Source organism: Ochotona curzoniae, unplaced genomic scaffold (assembly GCF_017591425.1).
Source record: "Ochotona curzoniae isolate NIBS_2020 unplaced genomic scaffold, NIBS_Ocur_1.0 contig_908, whole genome shotgun sequence".
Lineage (NCBI taxonomy): Eukaryota > Metazoa > Chordata > Mammalia > Lagomorpha > Ochotonidae > Ochotona > Ochotona curzoniae.
This window is the reverse complement of record NW_024466607.1, coordinates 31,246,979-31,267,873: the sequence shown is the minus strand read 5'-3', so window position 1 is coordinate 31,267,873 and position 20,895 is coordinate 31,246,979. Positions and strand designations below refer to the sequence as shown.

At 43.6% G+C, this 20,895-nt stretch overlaps 1 protein-coding gene across 4 annotated transcripts in view; it reads right to left on the bottom strand.

Annotated features, from left to right (window-relative positions):
- Positions 1–13,563, bottom strand: part of MITF (melanocyte inducing transcription factor) — a 221,100-nt gene extending 207,537 nt beyond the window's left edge. For all 4 annotated transcript variants that reach the window (XM_040994801.1, XM_040994803.1, XM_040994802.1 and 1 more), the window contains exon 1: positions 13,321–13,563. In XM_040994801.1, the coding sequence (XP_040850735.1) occupies positions 13,321–13,424 (104 nt within the window). In that variant the 5' untranslated portion in view covers positions 13,425–13,563. The remainder of the gene's footprint in view (positions 1–13,320) is intronic.
- Between the last annotated feature and the right edge of the window lie 7,332 nt (positions 13,564–20,895).

Genomic DNA, 20,895 nt, shown 5'->3' with positions numbered 1-20,895 from the left:
AATTACTCTACAACTAAGATCATACTATTACCCACTACTCTCCTGTAGCCTCTATTGAAATGAAGATCAAAAGAATAACCTGTCAAAGGTATGCAGCTACTAGATGGCCAAAGATGGAAGTTAACTTCAAATATGTTTTACGCTAAAGTTAAACTTATTTAAAACCCCAAGCCAGTTTATAATAATAAATCAAGTCTTTCTATTTGGAGAAGCTGAGTTAATAACAAAAGAAAAAAGAGAGACAGAGAGAGAAAAAAACAAAGATGCTAAAGTCCAATTAGATGAAACACAGTGGTGGGTAGAGTTCTAGAATTTTTCTTTAGGCTCTGTTGGTCTGACAAAACCCAGGCCTTTCCTTCCCTCTTAAAGTGAATGGCTTGGTGAGGTTCAAAACAGAGTGACTGTTGGGTCAAGACACCCTTGTTCATGACAAAACAGATGCTGACTGGTCCTGGCCATTCCATCCCTGTTTTGGAAGCTCCCACACTCCACAAACTGTCTGGAACTCATTAAGAGGGGAAAACAGGCTGAAAGTCGTATTTCAAATTTTATTCAGCAGAAGTTACATGAACAACAATTTGGTCATGTGGTCATACCCAAAACCACCATCACCCTATTTCTCAACTGAGGCTTTCAGTCAAGTGACTGCAGTATGCTTTAAGTTTCACACATTCCCAGTGAGTCTGGTTTCAACTCCAACATCTCCTGAGATTGAAGTCAGGGCTCATCAGGTAGTACAGATAGGTTACTTTACACTCTGTGTCACTTTACACTCTGTCACATGTACACAACCACAGTCTTACCCTCCGTAGACCTAGTTAGGCATACCCTTGGGATTTCCTGTCATTTAACCATTAAGCTTTCCTCATTCAGCATGGTTAATCTGGAGTTTACGCTCCATGTCAGGATATGGAACAAGTGTTCACATTCCTTATAATTTATCTCTAATATAATGCTTCCTATTCCTAGTTTACCAAGCAGAATCACTATGCCACTTTCACCACCACCTTATTGCAATGGCTTTCAAATTATGACAACCTCCCTGACCACCCCCTCACTCAACAAGAACACCACTTTCAGCATCACTTAGAAGCCAGATCCACTGAGTCAGAAACTGCAGTGGTGTCTCCAGGAATCTGTGTTAAAAGAAGCCTTTTAAGGGGAGCTAATGTACACTCATATTTAAGAACCTTATACATTTAACCTTAAATGTTTATATCTCCTTAATGATTTATCTTTGTTTTTCTGCTTTAGAATAATTTTTTCTCCCAAATCAGAATATACTTAGTGAAAAATAATGTAAGGTTGCGCTGGTATTATTGGGCCACAGCTGATTACTAACAATAAATAGCTATACACTGGTTTAACAAGAAAAAAATTCCCCTCTAGAAAGCTGATTTTCTGGTCATCATATCTAGACTGGTGATACCAGGGTACCAGGAATTAACTTAGAGTGGTCAACGCACACCCCACTGAAACCAACTCCTGCCACAAGGCCATGTGGCCAGACCTATATCACATTCTCCACTCCTGGAGTCATGACACAAAGCCACGTAAGCTAAGCATATGAGAGGGTTAGTTAGAAAAATTTAGAAAAGAGATTATTAGCATGCAAAAAAAAAAAAAAATCAGTGATCACCAGGAAAAAAATACTTAAGGAAAGGGAAAATGGCTGCCACTGAGAACCACTTATCAAGAGGTGAGGACTCTGGACTCAAGAGTGGGAAAGAGGGCTACACTAGGAAGGGAGGCAAGCAGAGTGGTCCCCAAACCAACCTCCAAATAAGTAGCCTTGCCATTCAACTCCCTGCTGTTAAACCACACATTTTACTCACTTTAACACTGTAACCGGGCAAACAAGAGCAAACCCTCTCATTCATTCCTGAATCAACAGTCTTAAAGGCTCCATACGTAATCAGTACCATTAGAACTGCATTCCAAGATCCAATCATTTAGCATTTAGTCATCTAGCACTTATCTAGATAAAACTGTTAGTGTTTATCTACACAATGACCATGCTGAGATGACACAAGGTATGGTTCCAAAAAGTCTACATGCTGACTGTCCAATACACCATGAGCAGTGGCCAATCTTCTGCAAGCTATTCTGCAAGCATACTTCCTTGTAGCAAACAGGCTAACTTTTATTTAGAATGTCATTTAGAATGCCAGCTGCTTATCTTTTCAGCAACTGCTTCACATCCACTACTGTGAGCTCTTCCCTTAAACACAAATAAACAGAATTTTTCCAGAAGGCATACTTGTCGTCATCCTCTCCCTTCGAGAGTAAATGACCCTAACTTGCTAATGCTATTTTAATGTTTCTTAATCATCAGTCTCTGCCAAGAGCATTATAAATTTGCTCAAAGGGTTGGTTCTACTGGCAGAAGTGCCAATGTCCCATAGTTAGGTGATATAGCTATATACAAATCTAGTAATACAACACCCCAGAGCTAACATTACAGTAATACCTTTCTGGTTTTTGCCAAAGTGTCTCAAATATGGGGGGAAAAATAAAAACAAACACATAACCCAGGCCTTTTGACAGAGAAGGAATTGTTATTGTCTGATTGCTGACATACTTTTCAGTGCCTGCCTGGACTCAATTTCAAAGCACTCACACCAACACTAGGGCACAGACCCCACATACACACAAGAGGAACAAGGCGGCCACATCTCCCTGAGACTAATGGAATTGACCATGTCTGCTCTGATTCCGAGTTAAAAAAGAAAACTATCTGTAGGACTTCAAAGTGCTCTTCTTTTTTACCAAATTCCCAATCTCCAGTTATAAAAATAAAATGTACGTTTTGAAAGATGTGTGTCTTTGGACCAATTTAGTATTCTAGAACATACTATAGCCAAAGTGGTGAAGTAAACACAGCATTCTTATCTGTCTGTCATTTGGTCATTTCATATACAACCAAACCAGTTACTCTACAAACCTTCTCTCCCTTACTTTTCTCCCCACGAAGCCAAGTTAAGTTTTCCCCAGCAAGAACTATTCCCCAACAGTGGAGACAGTCACTTTGCCATTGCTGTCTCATTCATACAGGGAAATGAATGGCCGTGGGCCACTGATTCAGCAAGTGTGCCCCTGTGGAGAAGACAATGACCAGAGAGGCTTTCCTGAAATTGCTCAACAAGCCACATTTTCTTTATAGGATAGGATTCTATCAGCTCTAGGATTCTATCTAGCTCTGAAACTCCTGGAAATGGGATTTTAAATATTTGTTGTCACACAACTAGGAAACTTTCCTTTTGAAAGTCATCATTTCATGGATACTCAAAACAACAGTTACTGAAATCCAAATGCTTTGAAAATGTTTCTTAAATAAGTGCAATTACAAACACACCACTGCCTATGGATGTGAAGGTTGGTGAGTGGCTAGAGTGGTGTGTAGGAGAGTTTCTGCGTTCTCACTTCTGCACCAGCACTGACATTTTGCTTCCATGTGCATAGGAAGCATGACCTAGGACTGGGAATCAGGAGGTTGATGTGTTGTGGGGCCTGTGTACATTTTGTGAAATCCACCTCGGGCTCTAGTTTTTAAATCCTCAGTTACTTGGACCTCTCCCTTACACCAAAAAAGGAGTTCAAAGCCCAGCCTAGTAACCCACCAGGTTAGACACGGTCAGAGAGGAACAGTCTCATTATAGTGGCAGTGAGAAAAGCAAGGAGACAGCACGGACGGGGCAAGATGATCCTAAAAGAAAGAGACTAATAAAAAGTAACAAGACTCATCTCCACTTTTGGTCCAGGGCAGGTTTATGAAGACAAGCAGGAATCTCTGACTCACTCAGTGTTAGGAAAACACTGATGACCAAGTCATAAACACAATAGATTTATGTCTGTAGTACTTTAACCTCTATGTATATACTACCTTGAACCAGTCGTAGGGGGTCTTCCTGGAAAACCACCGGCATCAAGCCTCATGTCATGTACACTCACTTTTCTCTTCACAGGACCCTTGTAAGGTAGCCATTGCCATGTTTCAAAACAAGGAAACAAGCTCAGGGGGGTTGGGGGACTTATCCAAAGACACAGAGCTGGTGAAAAGCACCAAGAGATATTCCTTCCTGTCACATAGTCAGGGCTGTCCTCAAAAATCACTTCTTCCATACAGTCATTCCTGATCATCCAACGCAAGAAAATCCCTTTATTTCACAGTCACACTTCACCAATAAATGTTTAGTTTTCCTAACAGTTGCCCAAGATCTTCTTAGTTCATTTATTTGGCTCATTGACTGTGTCCCTACCTCTCAGAGATGGGGAACCTTTTTTTTCCTGCCAAGAGCCACGTGGGTATTTATAACATCATTTGCGGGCCATACAAAATTAGCAACTTAAAAATTTGCCTGCTATGGACTGACAGAACTTCGAGTCCTGCCTACAGTTGCCTTGACCAGACCAGGGCCAAACCAGATAATGTCAAAGGACTTAAACAGCTAGCAGTTTCAAAGTTCCCCAGCATTACCCTGGATGGAAGTACTATGCTGGCAGGAATCCCATCTGCCTGGCTCTACATATAATTTTCTATGGCAAGTACCAAGTCGAACACCCTATAGGGTGTTTTAATCAATAATCCTTATAAGGAGGGAGAGAAAGGTGAAAGAAAAGGATAAGAAAAAACAATAAATCTAGGACCTTCCAACTCCAAAACTATACTTCCTACACTTAAAGTGACTGAAGATGGTTTTTGAACCACTTGGGGAAGACAGTAGAGAACATCAATGATGTCAAGAGGCCATCTCTAGGTGCTTTTTTCCCTCTCATCAGTACCTCCAAAGCAATGTACCCCTGCCCTCGTCAGCATGATCCACCTTCTCAGATACGGCATGGTTTGAATAGGATATGGCTCCTGAACTCATGCTGGACCTTAACCCTCAAAGTCATAAGTTAATGGTACTAGGAGGGTGGTGGACTTGATCTTATTATGGTGGTTAGGACGTAGCCCTAATGGGATGTCCTTAGGTCACTGAAGGTGTGACCCCTAGATAGTAATTCTTGAGAGAGGCTTGGTTATAAAGGCCTGAGTTGGGCCCAGCCATTTTTTTCTCTGCCTCCTGGCTCTGAAGGTTACACTTCTGCCCCTTCTCCACCAGATGTCTAGATAAATGGGACCACTTCCTCAATCTTAGATTTGAACCTCCAACACCATAACCGTAAAAAACAAACTATCTCCATTTATAAAACCAGTTTACTCTGATATTTCACTGTAGTGACAAAAAAACTTATGAATACAATTAGAAAATAGCCAATGAGCTGCCACCAAGCTATAACACCCCAAGCACAAAGCTCAGCTCCTGAAAAGCCCTATGAAAAGGTCACCTTGGAAGGTCTCCATATTCTGACTTTCAGGACAAGTGCCTCACAGGAACACTCTAAAGGTGAACTCCTTTAATCTTCAGGGTATGCATGAAAGGCCATAGGAGAGAAAGATTAAGCAAAAACAAAACAACAACAAGGAAGCCATGCTTAAGAAGCAACCTAGAGAAATAGGCTTACCATAGAGGAGATAAATCTCTGGCATTCCCATGAAGCCCTGAGCAATAGAAAGGGAAGTAGAGGGCCCAGTGCAATAGCCTAGTGGCTAAATCCTTGCTTTGCATGTGCCAGGATACCATATGGGTGCCAATTCCTATTTCAGTTGTTCCACTTTTCATCTAGCCACCTGCTTGTGGCCTGGAAAAGCAGAGGAGGACAGCCCAAATCCTTTGGACCCTGCACCTATGTGGCAGACCTGGAAGAAGCTCTTGGCTCTGGCTTTGGATCAGCTCAGCTCCAGTCATTGCAGCCCCTTGGGGAATAAACTAGTAGACAGGAAAAGCTTTCTCTCTATAAATATTTCCAATAAAAATAAATAAATATTTTTAAAAGAAAGAAAAGAGAGAGAAAAGAAAAATAGAGATATTTCATCTGAGGAGCATATGGATCTTCCTCTTCCAAGAAAGATGCGGACTCCATTACTTGGAATAATTCCTTTCCTTTCCTCGGTGCTCACAAGACTCCCCAAAATCTTCTAAACTGCAAGTTTGTCCTTATAATATCACACGTTTATGGTGCTTGCATGTTTAATCTGCCTCTTTGATCATTTTTCCCAAATAATGTAGTTAAACACATTTTTATAATTTACTCTGATTAAACAAACCTAATGGAAAAGTACATTTTATACTTAACAACCACCACACACAAAAAACAAATGAAACTTTTCCTTGTTGTCCTTGAAAGATGACAAAAAAAAATAGCCAAAGGTTCTTTTTTCCTATTATTTATCCTAATACTGCCAGTTCTGAAACAAAGCAGTTGGAGGCAGAAATTTAGTAACTTTGATTTGTCCCAAGATACATTTTTTTACACTGAGGTCCTATTCCTGACAGTAAGCACATGTGACCTGTTCTAAAAAAAGGATATTTTCCACTTCTTGCACAACTGGAGCAGATATAAACATCAGCCTGTGCAAACTACACTGCTGAACTCAAAGGGAATTAAACACACACACACACACACACACACACACACACACACGAATTCTATAAATAGCAGTAATCGGGAAAAGGAAGTCTCCATTAAGACATAAAACCAACACTTAGAATCCCACTTTAATCAAGTGTTCCATCTAATCATGCCACAGAACGAATCTGCATAATAAGTTTTGAACATCTGCCAGGTTAAGGCACCACATTCTCATCTATTTTGCCTCAGACACATGATTCTACATATGGTTTCAGTTATTGCTACAAGGAAGGGAAAATGCTATCAAGAAAAAATTTTCTCAGAAAAGAATAAATTAATATGCATGTACAAAATTGGGAGGATACCTCAGTTTTAAAGGTTCTACCCACCCTACGCAAAGGTTGTCTACTCACGCTGTTATTTAAAGAAACTGAGACACTAAGAGGTTGCATGCCCTAAACACAACAGAGTGGTTAACAGACAAAAGCATGAGCTCAGCACTAAAGCACAGCTCCCTGTAAACCTACCCACGTGCTCCCAGTCTCTGCACTGCCCACAGACCACGAGGGAGAACTGAGAGTCTGGTTAAAAGTTTAAGATGCAAACATGATGCAGCCATTTGGCCTGGTGATTGGACACTTGCATCCCACATCCGAGTGCTTGAGTTCAGTTCCCATCTCTGGGTCAGGTTCTAGTTCTGGCTCCAGACTCCAACTTCCTTCTATTCTAAAACAGATTCTTAGAGGCTCAAGTAGTCAGTCTGTCCCTGTCCATCATGTGGAATACCTAGATTGATTTCCAGGCTCCCAAGGCCAGTGTGGCCCCTCATGGCCACTGCAGGTTTAGGGAAGTAGACAGAAGTGCTTATGCACTTGTTCTGTCTTCCTCTTTCCCTCTCTTTCCCTCTCAAATAAACCTTGTTTGAAAAAAAAAATCTTCAGGGACCATTACAAAATATTCTGCTTTCCAAGTACCAGCATCTTATATGGACACGGGTTCCCAGCTCCCTGTTTGTGGTCTGCAAAGGCAGCAGGGGGTGGCCTAAGTCCTTGGGAACCTGCACTCATGTGGAAAACCAGGAAGAGGCTCTTGGCTCCTGGCTTCAGATCAGTTCAGCTCTGACCATTGCAGCCATTTGGGGAGTGAACCAGCAGATAGAAGATGTTTCTGTGTCTCCTCCCTGTAAATCTGCCTTTCCAATACAGATAAATAAATCTGTAAAAACAAAACATCTAGCACAAACAAAAACTTTAAATGGCTTTGCTAGGATTATGCTTTCCAAGGCATCTAACATGCTATTTAATGTAGAAGAAAAGCATGTTTGTTTCAAACTCAGACACTTCTATTTGTGCATAAACTCTCTCCTCCAAGTCCACTTCTTGTATTACCTCCCCAGGTTTGATGCTCACCTCCCCCACAGTAAGCTGTTTGATTGGCGGAATCCATGTATTCTCCCCTCCTCTCTCTAGGAGTTTGAGAGGGGATATAGTGGGATTCATCTTTGGCTTTTGTCCAACCACGCACCTGCTTTTTATACAGCAGTAAAGAGAAACTGACAAGAACATCTCACAACACCCAGACAGCTTCTGTTTAAACCCAGGTCCAAACTACTGGATATGACTCAGTCTCCTCTGTAAACTTGGAAAGATAAAAATGCATAGAATCAAAACTGAAGTAAGAATGAATTGAGATACTACAAGTGAAGTAGTCAGAATTGCACCTTGCACCTAGTAAACTCTACATGAGGATTACCTGTTTTTTTTTTTAATTGTAACTAATGCCATTATCATCTGTATCTGCAATCACCTCATGCAGGTTTGCTAATGATTAAGTATGCTTTATATATATGAAAACAGAACAGGGGCTGACACCCAGTGCATACACAGTAAACATTAGCTGATACTACTGGTAGTAGTTTACATCTACTATGACTCACTAACTACATGTTGAATATGAACTTTATATATGTGCTGATTAGTATCACTGTTATTTTCTTAAGCAGCATTGAAGTATTGCTACAAATTGGATCAAAAATTTTAAAAATGCAAAAACTTGAACTGGATCAGAAATATAAAACAAAAAACTAGCTGAATTAGGAAAAAAACAAAAACAGAATTTACTAATATTGAGGGAATTTAACTGTATAACAACACTTGCCTAACAGAAAATAGTCATGGTCAACCAAATGTGAAGACTTTTCAGAATGCTAGAGCTCAGTACCAAGTAATAAACAATATAACAAGACCAACATCTGCTAGTATTTACTAAGTACTTTCTATACGCCAGGCAATACACAACTCCTTCCCAATGCCATAGTTAAAATTCTTAAGACTTCTAGAGGAAGGCTCCCCTATGCCAGAGGAGAAAACTGAAATGAGCAGTCAACCTGCCTGCCCACATAGTCACTCAACTAGTTGGAAACTGACAGGTGCCAACACAAGGCAGCTAGTCTCTATGTTCCTTAAAGACTATACAAACCACAATTTTTTGTTTAAAAAAAATCAGAAAGTAAAAATCCTATTAGGACTGACAGTCTTCCTTGTGCCTAGAATCAATTTTCATTTTATAAAAGAAAAGAAAATTCACATGACGACAGAGAAAAATCTCAGTATATATCCACAAGATGGCAGTGACCTTATACCCAAATAGATGTGTGTTTGTGACAAAACAGTCTATCTTCCTCATTTCACAGCAAACCAGTGAAAACTTTATACACCTCTCTATGAGTCAGCATTTGGGAATCACTACTATATCCCGCCCTGCCACAATAAATCCTCGTGCTTACTGGCATCCCCATTTCTGATTTGCAGCAAGTTCACTAACAGCTGTCTACAACAGTGTCAAAACTCCAAGAAGAAACTGGAACTCAAGGAAGTCAGTTGTAAAGTCTATCTAGGAAAAGGATATTAGTGACTACTGAGCCCCAACATTCCACACTTAGAAAACCAAACCAAAGCCTTGTGAGCCTCTAGGATGCCACCATGCTGGAAGACGTCTTCAGGTACGCAAGCCCTACAGTGTGTTCCCTGGCTCCTGAACACACACTGGACAGTTCCACATTTGCTTCAATGCCAGTGTGTGAATGCCAGGCTTGCCCTAGACAGCAACTTCTCTGCTACCCATATTTCTAAACTCTCTCCCAGGACAACAAAACTCTTTTTGAAGGGACTAAGGTGCAAACAGTTCTCTCTGAGAATTTATCCCTGAAATAAGAATCTGCTTCTGACACAGCCTTATGGGTCAACATGATCAAAGAGGTGTCCATCCATTATCTAAACTGCCCAGTTCTAAAGGCAAGAAGATCTTGGCAGGAACTAAACATGTTTTTCCTAACAGACACATTTGAGCTTGACCCCAACCAGGAGTATATAAACACCTCTTTTTGAAGAAAGCCTGGTAGCCATCTATTTTCAAAGGAACACAATGCTGAAGGCAAAAACAAAAACCAAACACCTTCCAGAGTGAGCTACTAGGGGAGAAGGCAACACAGTCCAGCAAATACTGAGGGTGCCAGGCATTGTTCTAAGCCAATGGTTCTGAAATAGGGGTGACGTCTGTGTCTGCTGCTGTCACAGTGGTGCAGCAAGCAGCACTGGCCTCCAGCAAGAAGAGACCAGGAGTGCTACTCACTATCCCAGCACGGCCCTCCACAGTTAAGGATTATCTAGTCCAAAATATCAACAGCACCGACAAGCAGAAGCTCAGCTCCAGGCTCTGGAATACAACAGTGACCAAGGGACAGATAGAAGTCCCTACTAATATTGGACCTCATGGTCTAGGGTGGAGAAATAGACAATAAACCTAGTGCATGAGAAGGATCTAGAATAAACATCAGAGAAGGAACACCATTGGGCAAGGCAAATGGAAGTGGAGGAACAGCCATTGTGAAGACAGAGATCACAGCAGGCCACATCAATGGCGTGACAGGGATTACAGGGAGGACACCGAAGACTTGAAGTTGGTGGGGGAGTGGGTACTCCGGCTTGTGAACAAAGGGTGGTCCGGGCAGAAGGAACAGAGGGTACACTATGCAAAGGGGCTGAAAGAGCCTAAAATATTCTGGGACCTGGGAGGAGACCACAGCAGGGAAAGAGGAGCAAGTGAGAGGTTAAGGCCAGATCTGCCAGGCAGTCTGACTGAATAAGCTGCCATTTCACCATTTTAAGGACTTTTGAGTTTTACTGAGAAACAAGAAACCACGAGAGGGTATCAGGTAGAGAATGGCATGATCCGTCTTGAGTTTCAAGACATGGTTTCGCCACCTCGGTGCTATTAACAGTTGGGGTACTAATAACTCTTTGATTGGAAGCTGCCCTGGGCACTGTAGAACTGCTAACAGCATCGCTGGCCTCTACCTTCTACTATAAACCAATGATGACCCCTTCCCATTGTGATATTAAAAATATCTCCAGACATAACCAAAGGACCCATACGAGGATAAATCATTCCTTAATTGGGATTTTTTTTTTTTTTTGAGAGAGAGAGAGATGGAAGGAGAGAGGGAGGAAGGAAGCTCCCATTTACTGGTTCATTCTCCTTAAGCCCATAACCACCCCTGACTGAGCCATAGCAAGAGTCTCCCAGTGGAGAGCAGGGACCCAATTACTTGAGCCATCCCTGCTGCCTCACAGGAGCTGCATGAATAGGAAGCTACAGTCAGACCCTGAACTCAAGGATTCTGAGACGGAATGCAGTCATCTCAACCCACGGGGCTATGCTCCCTCCTGAGTTGAACACCACTTCCAAAGGAACATACTAAAAAACCCACTACCAGTGGCTTCAGCAACCTGCTCCAAGATTGCCGGAATAACCCAAACAAGAGCTGATAGGGACTTGGACAAAGAGGTGGCAGAGGTTTTGAACTTATTTCCAACTTCAAGGAACAATGTAGATAATATATCTGATAGGCAGGCCATTGATCTTAACCTCTCAATTCTGACTTTTTCCAAAGTGAAGTACCCCAGTGAAGCCTGAAGACAAAAAGCAATGGGAAGGCTCTCAGCACAGTGCATCCCTCTAAAGCACACAACAGATGTTAACAGGAATATCGTCGACAACTGCGGAAAACAGTGCAGGGAACTGCTGCCAACTCCACCTATTTATTCACGGATTTTATTTCACTGATTCATTTCAAAATATGTGCTTCTGCTCAAACATACAAGTTTGACAACAACTTTGTAAATTTAGCCTTCCTTCTCCATATGGATGCTACCCTACACCTGTGTTTCGGATCAACATGTGAAGCCATTCCTTCCCCCCACTCGGAACCACTTCCTGCTCAGCACCCTAGGATGCTCACCCCTGCAAGTCATTTTTTGCTGACTCAAAAAAAAAGAGGCCCAGATCCTCCAATACAAGTTTCGTAGCACTCTTCTGGGTTTTTTCCAGATGGCATTTTTCTCACACTCTCAAACTCATTTAATACTATGTATCAGCTACCATCAAAAATATTCCAAACAGTCCAGTTCATTCATTCCTTTCAGGACTACACACGCACACACATACACCCTCTCATTCTGGCCATGTAAGCATTTGCTTATAGAAGCAAAAGCAAAGGCTGCTCACTGGTAAAACACTAGTCCCTTCAGCCCATCGCAGATAAAGCAGTAGTGAGCATGGCCAACAATACCCTTTACACACATACACCCCAGCACACGCAATCCAAGTTCACACACAAAACAGCCATTATGGGGCAAACCACCAACTCAAGGCTGCTGTGACGCCTCTAACGGCACAATCTCCACTCAGCAATCTGCCTGCTAAAGAGGCTGCCTCGGTTGCCCTTCTTCATTCGCACTGATTTTTGGACCTGTTCCCCTTCAGGCCGCCAGTCCCATTCACCAGACCCTGGCCGCTGTGCGCGGTGGCGGTGAGGAACACTTGCAGTTATTTATAGCTGTATCTTATCTCACCAGGGAGAAGGCTGTGATGTGACCATCTCCCTCTTAGTAAACACTGGAAATGAGAAGCTGGAGAGATCGGGAGTGGCCCCGGGATCTAGAGAAAGGGAGACACTTAATCCGTTCCCTCAAAAAAGCCATAACGCAGCGAGAATGGGCGAGAGGTACAAAGGCAGCGCGCAGAGGAGGTGGTGGGCACCAGACCAGGAGTGTTGAACTCCTCTCTGACTAAAAAGTTTGTGAAGTTCTCTTCTCAGCAATTAAAACACGTGTAACCCTCACGTTCCTTTCAGGGAAGGCCAGCGTTTGAATGGGTCTAAGTCCTGGGCACTAAACCTGCACCGGGGGACACGCCCACGCGCGGCCGTCGGTGCCGCCCACGCTCCGGAGCCGCGGCCGCCGAGGTGAGGGGCGGAGCCCGGGAAAAGCTCACCTGCGGGCGGCCGGCTTTCCCAGAGCAGCCCACAACTACCCTGACGAGCTCCCGGCTTCCCTGAAACCTCCCGTCGTCAGCCACCCCCAGCGTGCGCTCTCGGAGCCCTCAGCCCTCAAGGGCTCTTCCGCCCAGGGAGGGAAACCTTGGAAAGCCTGTCTGCCGTTCCCCGTCCCTCCATCTCGCCGACCGAGCGCGTCCCGTTCCGCCACTCCTCCTCCCCCACCTGGCGCCCGGTGGCTCCCCAGCCCCCACCCGGTCTCAGCGGCTGGCATCCCCGCCGCGCCGCCCTGCCCGTCCTGCCCCGCTCCGGCCCGCACAGAGCTCGGGCACAGCCTCCTCAGAGGCGCGCGGGCCGGCCGAGCGCGGCCCTCAGCTGAGGTGGGGGAGACCCGTCCCTCCGCCCCGGGGCAAGGGCACGGGGTCCTTGTCGCCGGGTTCCATAGCGTCCGGCTGTCCTCGCCCCTCGGCGGGAAGTGCGGGGGGCTTCGCAGCCGCCCGCCGCGCCTCACGCCAGCTGTCACAACTCACCTGCTCTTCAGGGGTTGACTTTTGAGTTCGTAATAGGTTTTGGGCTCTTCGTGAAACTCCTCCCCGACTTCAAAATCCGGCACGATCCCCGATTCCGACTGCATGGCTCCCACTCCCCGTCTTTCCACGGCTCCAAAGTGAGAACGGAACCCGAGGGGCTGAGGGAAGGTGGCGGGGCCTGGGTCCCCCGGTACCGCGCGCGCCCCCCGCGAGGTGCCGAGCTCAGCCCGCTCGCCCGCGCGCTGCCGCCCGCCCCGGCGTGGTGAGTTTACACTCGCACCCGGGCGGGAGGGGCGGAGAGCCCAGCGCCTCCTGGGAATGGTAGTTTAACTAGGGAGGGCTACTCTAGGTTCGCGTCTGCAGAGCTGCTCGTGACAAAACTACAACTCCCAGAAGGCCAAGCGTGGACAGCGGCACCACGGTGGACACCGCTAGTGCAACTCCTGTTTGGACTCTCTGTCAATGTCAGCAGCTCCTCTCCCTCGCTTCTCCCCACTTGCTTCAAGGGTACGGACTTGGGTATTTAATATTAATAAGGACAAACACAGCCTTCTCTCCTTTCGTCACTCCTCCTTCCAGCTCAGACGTTTGCGACGGCATCCCGGGTCCAGATTTTTGTTTTTTCTTTTAAGTGAAGTGTTTTGTCACCAGAAAGTTTCAATATTCAAGGCGATCTTGAAGTAAAAGGGCTTCCTATCAGCCCGCAACTCTTCCCTGGGTTGCTGTGACTTATCAGCCTGTGCTTGGAGAGGAACGTAGCGCAGGAACTGCCCCTTCTTGGCAATAAATGCACTGCTGCAGAAGTTCCTGTGCGGTCCTTTCCTAGCACTCAATCTGAGCTTTTTACGGCGCTCTTTCAGCTGAGTGGCTCTTCCCCCCTTTATCCAATTAGCCACTTCTAATGGAAAGCAGCACTTGAAAGATTCGGTTAATTTAAAAAGAAACCGCATTTACACAAAAGCGCGCTGTCGCTGTCTGCTTTTAATTACCCAGTTGGCTAAGAAGTTCAAAGGAGAAGTGCCCTAACATTTCAGGAGTGAAGTGTGGGGCACAGCCCTCCGGAGCTTGGGCAATAAAATGCCAGGCTGTGTTCGCAGTGCCAATCCTTCCCTCCAGTCCCTTCCAGTAGGATGTATTCCTTCTCCCCGCAGCAGGGAGGTGGTGGAGTGAGGCACTGAACCTTGAGTCGGAATCCCCGAGCGAAGGGCTGTGCAATCCTAGGCTTGTCATTGGGTTCCTAGAAGCCTCAGTTTCTTCGCCTAGAAAAGAGATTGGCAAACCAGTTTTAGAAGGTGTTGCAGGGTCAAAGGCAGGAGAAAGTATTTTGTAAACTACATATATATTAAAAAGTTACCCAATGGGTCCTTGTTTAAGAAATTCTGAAGATATCCTTCTTAGAGTAACATCTCATCCAGGAGTTTATCTTTTCAGAAGAAATAAACTAAATGATTGTCCTAGGAGAAAATAAACGCTAAAGAGTGATGACCTTACCGGGATGGCCTGTTTGCACATCTTGTCTCGGGATGAAACATTTACATTTCATACAAGATTTACATTTCATACAACCGCTCCAGTAAGGCAGGTTGACTTGGGAGCAAGACTCTCAAAGAGATTAGCAAAAGTACAAGGGGCAGACAGTGCTACAGTAGCAGTCATCAAAAGCGCTTAATGCAAAAAGAACTTTTGTGTATGGAAAACTAAAACTATTTTGATGCACAGAAGTTCAAATATGTGCTTGATTTTTTTTGTTGTTGTTGTTGTTAGTGTAATAGCTTTTTATTGGACAGCCACAAGGCTTTGGGACCTTGCTGCTTTTGACCAGATTTATACAATCTCAATTTTTCAATAGTGCAACTTGTGCCAAAAAAAAAAAAAAAAGAAACAAAAAGACCAACTTCACCTCACTTGTTTCTAGAAACATCTATTAGTGAAATAAGTTACCCCTATTATAGATAAGTATCTATTCATGTTTGTACATTATAATTTTTAACAGCTTAAGATAAACTCTGCAATGTATTACAACACATTAAACAGTATTCAAGTTACTGGGTAACAATAACACCACCACCAACAACAAAAAACATACAGCAGAAACCTCAAGTGCTTCCTCATTTTCTAGATTACAACTCACGTACGATTTCCTTTATGAATAACAAAGTAAATGAATTAAGTAAAAAGAGATTGTAACATGGGAGCCAATCTGTACTTCTAAAGCTATCTTTTGAGTTAAGGAAAATGTAACTTTAAGGAAAAGGGCTTAGAGCCATTTTTTTCCAGCACACGTTAGGAATATCATTAATACATTAAAATTAACATTTAAGAGTTTTATCACAAAAAAAGGTACATCATCATCATTACTTTGACAAGAAACCCGGGGCAGGAAGGAGGGTCAAGGGCTCACAGGACTACAGGCCATATGCAATTATAAACACTATACCCTCATGTTCATGAATTTCAGATTTTAAATTCTCAGATAATCTTAATTGAATTTTCTACAAACTTTCTGAAGTGCCCACATGAAAATTTTTTTCCAGGGATTGGCATTTTTGTGTAGCTGGTCAAGCCTCAATCTGCAATGCCAGCATCCCATACAAATGCCATTTCAAGTCCCCTCCACTCCACTTCCAACCTAGCTTCCTGATAATGTGCCTGAGAAAGCAGTGAAAGATGACCTAAACACTTGGGCCCCTGCACCCATGTAGGAGATCCAAAAGAAGCTCCTGGTTCGCAGCTTCAGCCAGGCCCAGCCCAACTTTTATTCCCATTGGGAGATTCAAGCAGCAGGTGGAAGACTCTTTCTCTCTCTCTCTCTCTCTCTGCCTTTCAAATACAATAAATTTCTCTTTTAAAAAGTCCCCAGGGCCCAGTGCTGTGGCCTAGCAGCTAAAGTCCTCACCTTGAATGCACCAGGATCCCATATTGGCACCAGTTTTAATCCTGGCAGCTCCACTTCCCACCCAGATCCCTGCTTGTGGCCTGCGAAAGCAGTTGCAGACAGTCCAAAGCCTTGGGACCCTGAACCCATGTGGGAGACTCGGAAGAGGCTCCTGGCTCCTCACTTCGGATCAGCTCAGCTCTGGGCTGTTGAGGCCACTTGAAGGAGTGAATCATCAGACTGAAGATCTTCCTCTCTGCTTTTCCTCCTCTCTGTATATCTGACTTTCCAATAAAAATAAATAAATCTTTCAGGAAAAAATGTCCCCAAACTACTACTTTTTGATCCCTCACTATGATCACAAATACATGATAGGATGCCCAGAACACCCCTGAGGAAAGCACTTGTATTCCTTATTAGACAGACTGATGTCAAAGTGAAGTTACTATCTGTCAGAGGAAGAGGAAATGTAACACACAAGGATATGTGAACTACAGATTCTAAAACTCATTGATGTTCTCCATAATTCATGTTTAGACTCCGAAAGGAGGATTTGGTTGTGCTAACAACTAGGAGATATTTCAGGTAGCTAAGGAGTGTATCCAGTGACATTAAACATTTTCTGCAATAGTTAAATTTCTTGTCCAAAAGTCAGTGGTACCGCTCATTTAGGAATGCTAGAGCCTTAATTTTTCAGCTCACCAGAAGCTTCTAATGCTGAGAAAGCTATGGACTCTCTTCACAGGCAATAGATATAAACATAAGTGGTCTGTTGAGCTCTGAAACACATCACAGATTTCATGTTGGAACTGTAGTTTACTATCTTTTTGAGGCTGTAATGAAATAGCCCATCACACCATTCATTATACCAAACAATAACCTAACGGGGACCGTTTTTTGAAGGGGAAGAAAACCAAGGCACTTGTACTTTTCTCCAGTTAAGTGCACCTCCCAGAGACATCTTTGAGGTACAGGATGCAAAGCTGAGGTTGCTTTGATGCACACACTGGTAAATGCTAGCCTTACACGCTTTCTTCTGATCTCTATGTTGTTTTCTCAAGCATGCTTCTGAAGTTATCCATTATAGTGTCACATGTCACCCAGTCAAACAGCATCATTTCCTTAGCCACAATGAGCCCGTCAATATTGGACAAGTTATGGTACAGATAATAGTTCTGAGTATCCCACAAAGCCCTACCTGTTGGAGGCTTGGTCCTCAAAGTCTGTGGTCAATGGTCCAAGGATTAATATCAGTGGTGAAGTGAACACTTAGTACAATTATGGTGCCCACGAGGTGGACCAAGAGGAGGTTTTTAGATCCCTGGAGGCTTAGGCTCAGATGCCAGCTCTTAGCAGAAAGTTGGTTATTCAAGCTGAGGTCCACCTAGCTTCCCTCTTGATTTCCCGACTGGGAACGGGATCCCTCCTCAGCACAGGCCACACCATTGCCAGCTTCCAACAGATGCCAGACCACTGGGACTGGCCAGCCTCATGCTGTGAATCTCCAAACTGTGAGCCAAAATACACTTTGTCCTTCCCAAGTAGTTTCTCTCTGCAATTTTAGTTAAACTAAGGAGAAGCTGACCAAAACAATCTTCTTTGGGAGTTTTCTCCTAGAGGCAACTGGGAAAGAAAATCTGGTTTTTGGAAGCATGCTGCTGGGAAGAAAGTCTGGAGCTGCTCACTACTACCGGCATAGCAAAGCTGACTCAAGATGGGAGAGAGATAAGACAAAGAGAAATGGAAAGCAGCAAGACTGAGAAGTTGAGAAGTACAATAACGCTGTTTTACTTCCTTGTTCCAAACATACCTGAAGTCAGATTCCCTGAGACGTTCAAACACATGAACTCCTCCCTGAAAAATTGTCTTTCTCCTGGAAATGTTTTGGTTTAGGTTTTCTTTTTTCTTTCTTTTTTAAAGTCAGCTCTACAGAGAGAGGAGGAGAGACAGAAAGAAAGATCTTCTATCCGTTGATTCACTCCCCAAGAGGCCGCAAGGATCAGAGCTGAGCCAATCCTAAACCAGGAGCAAGGTCTTCCATGTGGATGTAAGGTCCAAAGGCTTTGGGCCTTCCTCGACTGCCTTCCCAGGCCACAAGCAGGGAGCTGGATGGGAAGTGGGGCTGCCAGGATTAGAACCAGTACCCATAGGGGATCCTGGTGCGTGCAAGGTGAGGACTTTAACCGCTAGGCTACTGTACTGGGCCCTTGTTTTAGGTTTTTACCACGTTCAAAGACCCTTATGTAACCTCCATGAAAATCTTTCGTTCCTTGAAGCAGATAGTTTCCTATCAACTCACACACCATTAATGCACAATAACACAAAGTCTGCTGCCTGACAGACATCCCCAACTATGTCTCCTCATTAATTAGTTGAGCCCTAGGAATGAACATGATTTCTAAAAATAAGTAATTTAGAGTCAGCATCTCCACAATTAAAATGAGGACTGGGGGTATTGTAGATTAAGCCTTCGCCTGCAGGGCTGGCATCCACTGGCTGCTCCATTTCTGATCCAACCAATAGCCTGGAAAAGCAGCCGGAGATGGCCCAAGTGCTTGGGTCCCGACACCCGCATTAGAAAGACTCTGGGAGAAGCTCCAGGCTTTAGATTCTAGGCCACAAAGCAGCCTAACCCTGATCATCAGGGGTCATTTGGGAGTCAATCAGAGATGGAAGCTCTCTCCCTCTCTGTTTCTCCTTCTCTGTAACTTTGCCTTTTTAAAATTAGAATAAGCATTTTAAAAATGAGGACTGTACGGGCTGTACCCACCGCATGTCCAAAAGCAATGACTAGATATTATAGTTACTAACTTTTTTCTAAAATTATTAACATTAATATTGCTTATATTTTTGTCACACTTTGCTTTTTATAATGGAAAGCTAAAAATCTTTAACTTTCTTTATTTCTTTATGCGATTATTTGTTTTAAAGAGACAAAGTGGGGAGAAAGGGCAGGATAGAGAGAGAGGAAGCTCTGACCCACTGTTTGTTCTCCAGCTACTGGCTAGATCGGAGCAAAGCCAGGAATTCAAAACTCAATCCAGGTATCCAAAGACCTGTGCCATCACCTGATGCTGCCCAGAGCTGACACTGGCAGGAAGCTGGAGTTGGGAGCAGAGCTGGCACTTGAGTCTGGGTCCCTGATGTGGAGTGTAGGATATCAACTACAGGTTACATCAACCGCTTCCATGAAATGTTTATAGTATCTTCACATGTACAAATATAGCTTTGTACCCAACTGAGAGTACTTTGGCAGCATATATTCCTGGACACAGAATTCTGTCCCATGAATTTTTTTCAACATGTAACTGATTTGTGGTTCTAATTTCTTAGTTCATCTGTGTATCCTACAGAAATGATAACAGAATATACAGAATTGAACTGTCTGATTGGCTGAGGCTCCAAAGTGCTCAGAACGCCTCCTTGACTGAACAACTTAAACATGAAGTTTGCAGCGGGTAACAGGTTGCCTTTGACTTAATTAGTTGAAAGAAAAGCGATCCCAAAAGAGAGTGGATGAACCAATTCCATCCCCCGTTCGGATCAGAGACAGTGACGACTTGAGAGCGTGTGAAACGACCAGTAGGTTTGTCACTCAAGATGCCAGCTGACTATGGTGGCAGTGAAAAGAAGAGGGGTTATCCCAAAAGTTCTTATTTTGATAATTCAGTATATTCGGATTAGTAATTTGCCGGTGGTAAATTTGATGATAAAGGTTAGCTAATCCTATGCATTCACCCCTCCTTCATTTGTTTAAGCCAGCTCACAAACCAAAAATAGCCCTTTTCTAGCTCTACAAAAAATTCCTGCAAACAGAAATATACATGAAAATTAAACAAAAATGTCTCCATGTATTGGAATGTTAGGCAACAATGAAATTAAAGTATTCAGAATATTAAGGATGAATCTAAAAAAAAAAGAATCAAGATACAAAAGAATTTGTGCATTGTATCTCCTTGCTAAAAATGATCTCAAAGCTTCATGGCTTAATACAACAAAAACAATTTATTGGTATTCATCAATTTTTTCTTTTTTAAAAAAGTTTTTATTTATTTGCTTTTGTTATTTGCAAGACAGAGAAACAGAGAGACAAATCTCATCCACTAGCTTACTGGCCAAATGTCCATGACAGCAGGAGCTGGACCCGGATTACACCAAGAGGTAATTATTCAATACAGGTCTCTCACAAGCATATCAGAGAACCGGGTACTTGAGCCATCACCTGCTATTTCCCAGGCTGCATTTGCAAGAAGCGCGAGTCAATAGCAGAGTTGAATCTTGAACCCAGACACTCTGACATGCGATGTGGATGTTCCCAGCAACAACGTAAGCACGGTGCCAAAACCTGTCCCCATGACTTCGCTGAGCCTGGTCTTTGGGAAAGGACTGCTCAGGAGGCTGATGCTAAGTAGCTCTGGGTTGTACTCATCTAAAGACTTGATTGGGGTTAGAGATTATATTTTTAAGGTTATTCAGTTGCAAGGCAGGTGGGCAAGTGGATGCTGGCTATTGGTAGAAGGCCTTAGTTCCTATCCTTCCCTGGACTGATTGAGTTTCCTTCTGGCTCTTTCCAGGGTAGACATTACAAAGAACTAGCTGGAAATCTCAAAAACCTTTGAGGGCCTGGTCTTGGAAGTTGATCACACAGCCCAACCCTGAGTCAAGCTAAGATCATTGGGACTATTATAGAAGCTAGATAC